Source organism: Borostomias antarcticus, assembly GCF_949987555.1.
Source record: "Borostomias antarcticus genome assembly, chromosome: 21".
In the NCBI taxonomy this organism is placed as follows: Eukaryota; Metazoa; Chordata; class Actinopteri; order Stomiiformes; family Stomiidae; genus Borostomias; species Borostomias antarcticus.
This window is the reverse complement of record NC_140254.1, coordinates 20,911,313-20,923,592: the sequence shown is the minus strand read 5'-3', so window position 1 is coordinate 20,923,592 and position 12,280 is coordinate 20,911,313. Positions and strand designations below refer to the sequence as shown.

Here is a 12,280-nt window from a genome sequence, read left to right as displayed (position 1 = left end):
AATAGCTCTTAAGTTGCCAGGGGCATGTTACCATGAGAACGGTGCACCATTCAGGTCAAAAGTATCCTTAAGTGCAACTATTTTTAGGAAACTTTGGTCATTTATGCCATAATAATTTTCTAATAAAAGTTTATAATCACACAATCTTTATATGGTTTAAGTCTGTCTCCATGTTGTCCAATAATTTAAAGTGGATAAATATTATGGTTATGGAGAAATGCTTCCAAAGGACAGAGCTCAAAAGTGGATCATACTGCAATTGAGTGACATATCACAAATATAATATTACGGACACTGAAATATGAATTGTATTTGATCACTTTTGTTCATCTTTATCAAGGGTAGAATTAAAAAGCAGTCTACTGTAAGTATCCTTTGTTTTCTTTGATAAATAGAAAATTCCATCAATCTGGTTTATACCCACTGATGCTATTCACTAGATTCATGGTTCATATCTAGGGGGATATTTTACAGATTAACGGCCACACTAATCATATACAATTCTCTTCTGTTTACTTCTTTCTATCCTTTTCATCATTAGTAAATTCCCAAAATTTCCAGAATGTTACCGAAAAAAAACCCTGTATTGTTCCATGGAATTTTTAAAAATTACCAGGAATATTCCAATCCTTTGCAACGCTCAGTAATCAGGATGGAATCTCTCCATCCTTAAATAGGGTAAGTGTAATTTCATACATTTTGCTTAGACCTACATAATCCTAGATCTACACACACACATCTAGAGAGAAAGGAAGAGAGGTTGTTTATGGATACTCTGGGGAGTTTGTTCTTGCGACCTGTTTGAAAATGTAAATAATTCCTCCTACTGTAGCTTCAAGCATCCCTTCCTTGTGTACTCTCTGATCTACAGTATAAGTGGATAGGTGAAAGCATGTTCCCTCCTACACAGCTTTCACCAACGCCGTCCTGTCAGATCAGTGATTTCTGGCAGGATGGAAGGAGGGCCCCAGACAGGTGCAGAGAGACGTACTTGTTTTCCCTGGCCTTGTGTCTGAAGTCGTCGATGGCCTTCCTGAAGAGGGTGACACTGAACAGGCCGCTGTCCTGGTCCTCGAACAGCAAACTGTGGAAGGTGACAGATTGACAGTCACATTATTGGTCATTATTCCGTTAGAAAGCTAAGGGGTCCGCGGTGTTGAAGCGGTCTAAGCGTCAGGTTCCGGTGCAGCTGCCCACCAGGGACTGAGGTTATATAAATATATATATATATAATATAAATGTCCTTCCCACATTCAGTAGCAATGAATGAAAGTGCCTAGAACCCAGTCCGATGTAGCCAGCCCTGTAAAAACCATCAAGTGACTTACTTGGTGGAGCGTGGCACCACCATTTCAGCAAGGGTCTCGTATGTCTTCTGCCAGTCTGCATAGCTGATCCTAGGGAAAAGAGACTCAATATTATCTTTAATGGCCAATTACCTCAACTTAACAGTAGTTTATTACCTCAACTTAACAGTAGTTTATTACCTCAACTTAACAGTAGTTTATTACCTCAACTTAACAGTAGTTTATTTATCCCAGAGGGGAAATTGTTGTAGATATACTGCACAGCGCATAACATCGTCATAGAGATGGTATCCAGTAAATGAACACAAGCATGCTACAGATGGCTGCACTTACTTAGGGACAACCACCAGCATAGTAATCAGGTATTCTGAGTCCAGCACAAAATCCTCTTTCTTCACTATGTCAGCCAGACTCCTGGTCAACAAGCTCCCTCTAGTGGAGAACACATATATATCATGGTTTATCATTCACATTCACACCCTGCCATTCTGCATACTTATCAGAGGCCATCATAAATGGAAATATGAAATGGTATAAGGAGGAGATGGCATGGGGAGAAGGTTGGCTGGAGGAGGAGGAGGTCATGTGACTCACGCGTTCTTCCTCTCCAGGTTCTGCAGGTTGCCCTTCAGGTTGTTGTAGGCAGACGCTCGGGCCTTCAGGTCGTTGTCAATCTGAGTGACTTGCTACAAAGAGAATGGGTTGGAGGAGGGGGGTTATAGGGGAATGGGTTGGAGGTGGGGGGGTATAGGGGAATGGGTTGGAGGAGGGGGGGTATAGGGGAATGGGTTGGAGGAGGGGGGGTATAGGGGAATGGGTTGGAGGGGGGGGGGGGTATAGTGGAATGGGTTGGAGGAGGGGGGGGTATAGGGGAATGGGTTGGAGGAGGGGGGGTATAGGGGAATGGGTTGGAGGGGGGGGGGGGTATAGGGGAATGGGTTGGAGGGGGGGGGGTATAGGGGAATGGGTTGGAGGAGGGGGGGGTATAGGGGAATGGGTTGGAGGAGGGGGGTATAGTGGAATGGGTTGGAGGGGGGGAGGGGGGGTATAGGGGAATGGGTTGGAAGAGGGGGGGTATAGGGGAATGGGTTGGAGGTGGGGGGGTATAGGGGAATGGGTTGGAGGGGGGGGGGTATAGGGGAATGGGTTGGAGGTGGGGGGGTATAGGGGAATGGGTTGGAGGGGGGGGGGGTATAGGGGAATGGGTTGGAGGTGGGGGGGTATAGGGGAATGGGTTGGAGGAGGGGGGGTATAGGGGAATGGGTTGGAGGAGGGGGGGTATAGGGGAATGGGTTGGAGGAGGGGGGGTATAGGGGAATGGGTTGGAGGAGGGGGGGTATAGGCGTCACTTTCCTGGACAGAATGACTCCATATAAATCATTGCATGCATTTAAAATCCCCTAACTGTGCCCTCGTGTACTCTTGTGTGAGTAATCTGAGCATGTTCAAACAACAATTCTATACTTTAAATCCGTATGGGATGGAATAATTGCTTATCGACGACAATTCTCCACTGATGTCATCCACTTCACTTCGCTTTCATCAAGATATCAATCCCTTTAAAAGCAAGGCTAAGGCAGAGACATTTCCTGCATCATCCACTATCCACCCCCTGTACCTTGGAGATGATCTCCGAGATGTTCTTCAGCGACTGCTTGATGGGATACTTCGCCATGTCCCACTGGAACCTGGTGACATAGGTCACCAGGTCAACTGGGACGGAAAGAAATCAAAATTGAAAAAGACATTAAAATGTATGTTCTTGTGTAGAACCCATAATGAGAGACATGGTAAATGTACATGGGTTTCAACACAATTCAGCACACAGGGAAATCAAGACAGTTGTGAAGTTTGTGAGTCATTAATATGTCATTAAGTATTTCAATAGGCTTCCAGGAATTCAGCAGAGCAGCAAATAAGTCAGAGAATGTCAGACTTGACAGATGAATGGATGAATGTGTGTGAGTGGTTCTGATGAGGGCGTGGTCCTGACCTCCGTTAGCCAGCAGGTTCTCCTGGACTTTGTCTCGGCTGTCCTCCAGGACATCAGCCATGTACTGAGCCACCTTCTTCACCACACTTGGGGACACAGGTAAATGGGGAATGGACCGCACTTATATACAGGTGCATCTCAGAAAATTTGAATCTTGTGGAAAGTTCATTATTTTCCGTAATTCAATTCAAAAAGTGAAACTTTCATATATTATAGATTCATTACACATGTAGTGAAATATTTCAAGGCTGATTGCCTCCATGTTGCTCCACGTTGATGCAGTAGTTTGTGTAAAAGGAGCCCCCACCAAGTATTGAGTGTATAAATGAACATACTGAACATGCTGTACAATCATAAAGATTAAAACAAAAAAGGCTTGATGTATTTCACTTTGTGTAATGGATCTAGAATACATTAAAGTTTCACTTTTTGAATTAAATTACGGAAAATAATAAACTTTTTCACAATATTCTAATTGTTTGGGATGCACCTGTAGCACTTTTATCCAAAGCACTCTATAATGTCCCATTATTCACACACATTCACGGACCAATGGCGGCAGCGGCCATGCAAGGTGCTAGTCTGCTCATTGGGAGCAGTTTGGGGCTCAGTCAGTGTCTTTCCCAAGGACATTTCGACATGTGAACAGGAGGAGCTGGGATTCGAACTGCCAACCCTGCGGTCATTGGACGAGCTCTCTGGATTCTAGAGCAAGCGTGCCATGGGGCATTCCTCACGCTACTGAGTTAAATGGTCTCAGTGCGCTCACGAGGCCAGACACCATCCACACATCAACTTTATACTGAAGACAATGTACATTAGTATATGAACTTATGGTATTCCGACAACTACTTTGAAGTCTCATATAGCACTTTTGATTCATAACACAACAAAGTTCTGAAGTACCTTTCGACAAAGGTGTCCAACTTAGCCAGCTCGTCAGAGAGACCCACTAGAACATCTAGCGTCCCAACCTGTTTAGCACAAGAACACAGACACACAGTCAAAAGCTGCTCCACGCACACTTCATCCAACAACACGCACACTTCATCCAACCACACGCACACCTCATCCAACAACACGCACACTTCATCCAACAACACGCACACTTCATCCAACAACACGCACACTTCATCCAACAACACGCACACTTCATCCAACAACACGCACACTTCATCCAACAACACGCACACTTCATCCAACAACATCAGAGACACAACGTCGTAGCAGCCGTCTGACTTTGAGGTCAGGGATGTTGAACTTGTTGTTGGTGGACAGGTTGTTGGTGCGCGTGGTGGCCACCATCATCTTGTCCCACGTCTGCTGGCAGGTCTTCTCCCCAGGGGCAGAGATCAACCAGAACTCAGTCATGGCTGTAGTAAGACTGGTAGGTGACTACTGTAGGCCACAGAGAGGTCACTGAGAGACTGAGAGGGAGAGAGAGGGAGAAAGAGAATGTGTGTAAGAAAGCACTGTCCACGAAATGTGGCCTTAAATGTACATCTGTGTAAACGGGAAGAGTTACTCCCCAAAAAGCCCTCTAGTTGTATCTACAAGGTAAATAGCCTGTGTGGTCTAGCATATTGTTTTGATTCTCTGGTACTGGTTGAACCAAACAGCCTGCCATTGAACATCTACACTGTTCTGTAGATACAGAATGAACACAATATAAAGATCTCCCATGATCAAGAAAGCTGGGTCTGCCTCTGATCTCTTCCTCCTTCTGGATCCTAACTCTCACTTCCCCAAACCTGGTCTGAATGGTCAAGGGCTGGTCTGCTTGCATTTGGTCTGTTCAGCCTGTTCCTTACTTAAAATGATGATTTCTCATCTGTCAGCTGACCAGCAGGTCACTCAATGGGATCAAACTGAACCATGAATGTAATAATAGCTGTTATGGACATTTCTTTTACTTAAATATATCAATGCCTAACGTAACGCCAAGTTGCCATAATTGACAGCAGGTTTACAGCTATCCTAAACTAACTTTAACATGCATGGTTAGCATGGTTAGCACTGTAGCTACAGCTAGCCATCACAGCTAGCCATCACAGCTAGCCATCACAGCCATCACAGCTAGCCATCACAGCTAGTCATCACAGCTAGCATCACAGCTAACCATCACAGCCATCACAGCCATCACAGCTAGTCATCACAGCTAACCATCACAGCTAGCATCACAGCTAGCATCACAGCTAGCCATCACAGCTAGCATCACAGCTAGCATCACAGCTAGCATCACAGCCATCACAGCCATCACAGCTAGCCATCACAGCTAACCATCACAGCTAGCCATCACAGCTAGAGCTAGCAAGTATAAGCAGTCACAGGTTGTCACGACCACGTCAAAATCGTTGCATTCTCACACTTACCGACTCGTTCAATGAAATAGGTAATTTAACGCAATGTAATGCAATAAAATGAGTCAGAATGTATGAGCCATTGTTAGAGTATCCGGATTTTAATTCAGAGGTCCTTCAAGACAGCATCACTGTCAGCTGAGTGTGTGATAGCCAGTGCGCATGCGCTAAAGTTCATGCGCAGAGGGGTTTGTTTTGGTCATTTAGACAATATTACTGACCCCAGACCAGTCCAGAGCCCATCCTGACCAGGCCCAGTCCAGAACCCTTACCCTTACTGACCAGGCCCAGTCCAGAGCCCATCCTGACCAGGCCCAGTCCAGAACCCTTACCATCCTGACCAGGCCCAGTCCAGAACCCATCCTGACCAGGCCCAGTCCAGAACCCTTACCATCCTGACCAGGCCCAGTCCAGAACCCATCCTGACCAGGCCCAGTCCAGAACCCTTACCATTACTGACCAGGCCCAGTCCAGAACCCTTACCCTCCTGACCAGGCCCAGTCCAGAACCCTTACCCTTCCTGACCAGGCCCAGTCCAGAACCCATCCTGACCAGGCCCAGTCCAGAACCCATCCTGACCAGGCCCAGTCCAGAACCCTTACCATTACTGACCAGGCCCGGTCCAGAACCCATCCTGACCAGGCCCAGTCCAGAACCCTTACCCTCCTGACCAGGCCCAGTCCAGAACCCTTACCATCCTGACCAGGCCCAGTCCAGAACCCATCCTGACCAGGCCCAGTCCAGAACCCTTACCCTCCTGACCAGGCCCGGTCCAGAACCCTTACCATCCTGACCAGGCCCAGTCCAGAACCCTTACCATCCTGACCAGGCCCAGTCCAGAACCCATCCTGACCAGGCCCAGTCCAGAACCCTTACCCTCCTGACCAGGCCCGGTCCAGAACCCTTACCCTCCTGACCAGGCCCGGTCCAGAACCCTTACCATCCTGACCAGGCCCAGTCCAGAACCCATCCTGACCAGGCCCAGTCCAGAACCCTTACCATCCTGACCAGGCCCAGTCCAGAACCCTTACCCATCCTGACCAGGCCCAGTCCAGAACCCTTACCCTCCTGACCAGGCCCAGTCCAGAACCCATCCTGACCAGGCCCAGTCCAGAACCCTTACCATCCTGACCAGGCCCAGTCCAGAACCCTTACCCTCCTGACCAGGCCCAGTCCAGAACCCATCCTGACCAGGCCCAGTCCAGAACCCTTACCATCCTGACCAGGCCCAGTCCAGAACCCATCCTGACCAGGCCCAGTCCAGAGCCCATCCTGACCAGGCCCAGTCCAGAACCCTTACCCTCCTGACCAGGCCCAGTCCAGAACCCATCCTGACCAGGCCCAGTCCAGAACCCTTACCCTCCTGACCAGGCCCAGTCCAGAACCCTTACCATCCTGACCAGGCCCAGTCCAGAACCCATCCTGACCAGGCCCAGTCCAGAACCCTTACCATCCTGACCAGGCCCAGTCTAGAGTCCGGAGGATCTCCTCTCCTGGCCATGTCCAGAGCCTATAGTAATCAATCACAATCACAATCTGATTTATTTCGACCCAGTAGGTTTGCACATAGGAGGAATTTGCTTTGGTCTGTCATATGACAATAAACATATTGCAAGAACAAGACAGGACAGTGCAAAATACAATAATAATGTGGCAAACACAATACTATACTAAAGCAATGTCACCTTCAGTGGGGGTCACATGTCTTGTTGAGATGCAGTCGGGAAGAAACACTTTGTGCCTTGAAGTTTTTGAGGTAGCATGGTAAGGGAAAATTCAGGAATCCAACTGGTTAGAAAACCAAGAAAGGCTGTAATTCCTTGTGCATTTGGGTGGGTACAGGCTACAGGCCTGGGGGGGTACAGGCTACAGGCCTGGGGGGTACAGGCTACAGGCCTGGGTGGGTACAGGCTACAGGCCTGGGGGGGTACAGGCTACAGGCCTGGGGGGGTACAGGCTACAGGCCTGGGGGGTACAGGCTACAGGCCTGGGTGGGTACAGGCTACAGGCCTGGGGGGTACAGGCTACAGGCCTGGGGGATACAGGCTACAGGCCTGGGGGGGGTACAGGCTACAGGCCTGGGGGATACAGGCTACAGGCCTGGGGGGGGTACAGGCTACAGGCCTGGGGGGGGTACAGGCTACAGGCCTGGGGGATACAGGCTACAGGCCTGGGGGGGTACAGGCTACAGGCCTGGGGGGGTACAGGCTACAGGCCTGGGGGGGTACAGGCTACAGGCCTGGGGGATACAGGCTACAGGCCTGGGGGGGGTACAGGCTACAGGCCTGGGGGATACAGGCTACAGGCCTGGGGGGGTACAGGCTACAGGCCTGGGGGGGTACAGGCTACAGGCCTGGGGGGGTACAGGCCTGGGGGGGGTACAGGCTACAGGCCTGGGGGATACAGGCTACAGGCCTGGGTGGGTACAGGCTACAGGCCTGGGGGATACAGGCTACAGGCCTGGGGGGGGTACAGGCTACAGGCCTGGGGGGGTACAGGCTACAGGCCTGGGGGGGTACAGGCTACAGGCCTGGGGGGGTACAGGCCTGGGTGGGTACAGGCTACAGGCCTGGGGGGGTACAGGCTACAGGCCTGGGTGGGTACAGGCTACAGGCCTGGGGGGGTACAGGCCTGGGGGGGTACAGGCCTGGGTGGGTACAGGCTACAGGCCTGGGGGGGTACAGGCTACAGGCCTGGGTGGGTACAGGCTACAGGCCTGGGTGGGTACAGGCTACAGGCCTGGGGGGTACAGGCTACGGGCCTGGGGGGGTACAGGCTACGGGCCTGGGGGGGTACAGGCTACGGGCCTGGGGGGGTACAGGCTACAGGCCTGGGGGGTACAGGCTACAGGCCTGGGTGGGTACAGGCTACAGGCCTGGGGGGTACAGGCTACAGGCCTGGGGGGATACAGGCTACAGGCCTGGGGGGGGTACAGGCTACAGGCCTGGGGGGGGTACAGGCTACAGGCCTGGGGGATACAGGCTACAGGCCTGGGGGGGGTACAGGCTACAGGCCTGGGGGGGGTACAGGCTACAGGCCTGGGGGGGGTACAGGCTACAGGCCTGGGGGGTACAGGCTACAGGCCTGGGGGATACAGGCTACAGGCCTGGGGGGGGTACAGGCTACAGGCCTGGGGGGGGTACAGGCTACAGGCCTGGGGGATACAGGCTACAGGCCTGGGGGATACAGGCTACAGGCCTGGGTGGGTAGAGGCTACAGGCCTGGGGGATACAGGCTACAGGCCTGGGGGGGGTACAGGCTACAGGCCTGGGGGGGTACAGGCTACAGGCCTGGGGGGGTACAGGCTACAGGCCTGGGGGGGTACAGGCTACAGGCCTGGGGGGGTACAGGCTACAGGCCTGGGGGGGTACAGGCCTGGGGGGGTACAGGCCTGGGTGGGTACAGGCTACAGGCCTGGGGGGGTACAGGCTACAGGCCTGGGTGGGTACAGGCTACAGGCCTGGGGGGGTACAGGCCTGGGGGGGTACAGGCCTGGGTGGGTACAGGCTACAGGCCTGGGGGGGTACAGGCTACAGGCCTGGGTGGGTACAGGCTACAGGCCTGGGTGGGTACAGGCTACAGGCCTGGGTGGGTACAGGCTACAGGCCTGGGGGGTACAGGCTACGGGCCTGGGGGGGTACAGGCTACAGGCCTGGGGGGGTACAGGCTACGGGCCTGGGGGGGTACAGGCTACGGGCCTGGGGGGGTACAGGCTACGGGCCTGGGGGGGTACAGGCTACAGGCCTGGGGGATACAGGCTACAGGCCTGGGGGGGTACAGGCTACAGGCCTGGGGGGGTACAGGCTACAGGCCTGGGGGGGTACAGGCTACAGGCCTGGGGGATACAGGCTACAGGCCTGGGGGGGTACAGGCTACAGGCCTGGGGGGGTACAGGCTACAGGCCTGGGTGGGTACAGGCTACAGGCCTGGGGGGGTACAGGCTACAGGCCTGGGGGGGTACAGGCTACAGGCCTGGGTGGGTACAGGCCTGGGGGGGTACAGGCCTGGGGGGGTACAGGCTACAGGCCTGGGGGGGTACAGGCTACAGGCCTGGGGGGTACAGGCCTGGGGGGGTACAGGCTACAGGCCTGGGGGGGTACAGGCTACAGGCCTGGGGGGTACAGGCTACAGGCCTGGGTGGGTACAGGCTACAGGCCTGGGGGGGTACAGGCTACAGGCCTGGGGGGGTACAGGCTACAGGCCTGGGGGGGTACAGGCTACAGGCCTGGGGGGGCACCACAACAGGCTAGGAGGCAAACGGATCTGTAGGCACATTATACATTTACTCACAATCACCAGACAGGTCTTACAAGTTGACTTCACAGAGAAAAAGACCCTTCTTAGAAACTATCAAAATATTCAATTTTAAAGTGTTGCTTCTGGAAACAGCCCCAGTGACCGAGATAAAAGACCCTTGTCAGTGTATTTATGTGTAGCTGTGTATATTCATTCACTACGACTCTGCTTCGCTGTAAACACATCGAGCTATGTATTACTATTATTTACAGAATAAAACATGGCAAGTTAAATAAATCAAAACTATTCGAGGTGTGTCTGCTACACCAAAGCCTGATTAATGACTCGGCCCTAAACAGTCAGTTTCTAAATATAAAAGGACCTCCCAGCCTTCCAACTGTCTGGGTCTTGTGCTTGAGTAATGTTGCCAAAAGGGTCTTTTCAGAATCCATTTTTTCTGGGCCATGTTGGTTACAAACACAGAATGTCCCTTGTGGTAGCTGGCCAATCAGAAAACAGAATGAGAGGATCAAGCAAGGTAGACTAGACTTGTAAATAAAGATAAAGAGGTTCACAGATAAACCTGTGCTTTATATTCCTGGAATGCAAGGGTGAGACGTGTCAAGTCAGATGACTTGAATGTCAAGAGAAAGGTTTTATGTTTGAGCAACACTTCATTATGATGTTCTTATCACTGCTGTTGTATATATCTATACTCCCAAACTTTATGTTGAGTAAAGCAAGATACATTTAATTGTGAAATCACAACATAAACACATTCGGGGGGCACAGTATCTTTATACAATGCACATGATGTCAAGTGTTAATTGGTCCTCAAATATGCAATAAGCTCTTAAATCTGTTAAGAAAGGTCTGCTTGCTGTGTTCCAAGGCAAAAGAAGTTGGCAGTGCATCATGATCATTAATATGTTCAGTGCTTAGTTATGCCAGTTAAGCATTGTGTGAGTAAAAAAAAAAGTGTTTGCTAATAATCTATGTCATAATCAAGTGACTCCAAAGAACAGGTTCTGATGAAATGGAAAACAATGTCATTGGCTCTATACCAAAATTGAAAATGTAATTCATTTGGTTGATAAAGAGATGCTTTTACAGCATGTGATTCATACCCATTCACATATTCAAGCACTCTCTCAACCAAAAATAAACAGAGGGCTCTATTCTTGCACTCAAATATCTTCAGGACCAATCACCAATTACTTTTTTAAATGTTTTATTAGAAATATCAATGAGAGCTATCATTAACCGTCCTCCATGGCTCTCTCTCTCTCTTTCTCTCTCCCCCTCTCTCTCTCTCTCTTTCTCTCTCCCCCTCTCTCTCTCTCTCTTTCTCTCTCCCCCTCTCTCTCTAAAGTATGTCTGGGATATGGTTGTGAGTGACTGAGGTCCTTGTTGCTTGCCCTGAACAACTACCTGGCATTCTGAGTCCTACTAGATATATATATATATATATCTATGAATTGCAATGAACATTTCATAGATTCAACTACTCTGAATCACCCAACCATTTCATTGAACCTTTACAACTAGCAAACAAAGGTAAGTACAGTTTGGACTAATGACTTCTATTATTGTCATCAAATTCAGTTACATCTTTTCTGTACATGTTAAAGCACATTATTTGCAAACATATATTCAGTTTTGCCAATGAGTAGGTCACTTTTCATAATATCTTGATACATGTATCACATTTCCAGAATAGAATAGAATAGACATGTTTGGTATGTTTACATTTTACTCTACATTATCATTACGTATAACTAGTTCGATTAAAATGAACATTACCTAGCTTTACCAAAGTGCCAAACAAGTTGCTTCTGCCAAAGTTCACATCAGTGCTGCAGAGGCATTGACACACAGGCTACTGTACAACTTTATATAGGAGTACAAAGTTTCTGTCACACCCCGGTGTTTACCGCTGTTCGGTGTTTCAGTGTTTTATGGACATTGTTTATGTCAGAGAAGATATTCATAATATAAGTGTTTCTGTCATTATTTGCCCAACAGGGGTGTAGATGAGAGGATTTTGTTGACCAATTGATTAGGATTATGGATGACCTCTTGAGTGACCAATGGATTAGATCTTTCTTCATTTCAGTTGTATTTCTGTGTTCATGTGTGGATTGACATGAAGTCACAGCTGAGCAACCGACATACAAGCACTAACAGGTGACCGTGGGGATGTGGTGCCCTATCCGGAATGAAACTTTAGCTAAAGTCGTTTGAATGGTAATATAATTTAAAGTATATTCAAGAGCTTTTCTCATATTCATTGCAAGTCAAAATGACACAGGCAACGGAAAAGCCGTTGTTTAATTTTCAAAAATGATTCAATTATAGAAAATGAATAGTAGGCTTAGGCTATA

The 12,280-nt window shown here is 49.6% G+C and overlaps 1 protein-coding gene across 2 annotated transcripts in view; it reads right to left on the bottom strand.

Annotated features, from left to right (window-relative positions):
- LOC311323491 (V-type proton ATPase subunit C 1-A-like) overlaps positions 1 to 5,808 on the bottom strand; it is an 11,190-nt gene extending 5,382 nt beyond the window's left edge. The window contains exons 1-9 of one of the 2 annotated variants that reach the window (XM_084455731.1): positions 5,673 to 5,808; positions 4,540 to 4,727; positions 4,207 to 4,274; positions 3,301 to 3,386; positions 2,926 to 3,020; positions 1,902 to 1,993; positions 1,641 to 1,739; positions 1,329 to 1,397; positions 992 to 1,084 (exon numbers count right to left, since the gene is read on the bottom strand). In XM_084455731.1, coding sequence (XP_084311857.1) covers positions 992 to 1,084; positions 1,329 to 1,397; positions 1,641 to 1,739; positions 1,902 to 1,993; positions 2,926 to 3,020; positions 3,301 to 3,386; positions 4,207 to 4,274; positions 4,540 to 4,671 — 734 coding nt within the window. In that variant the 5' untranslated portion in view covers positions 4,672 to 4,727; positions 5,673 to 5,808. Of the gene's footprint in view, positions 1 to 991; positions 1,085 to 1,328; positions 1,398 to 1,640; positions 1,740 to 1,901; positions 1,994 to 2,925; positions 3,021 to 3,300; positions 3,387 to 4,206; positions 4,728 to 5,672 lie in introns of those variants that run through there. The other variant, XM_084455730.1, reaches the window with a different exon arrangement.
- Between the last annotated feature and the right edge of the window lie 6,472 nt (positions 5,809 to 12,280).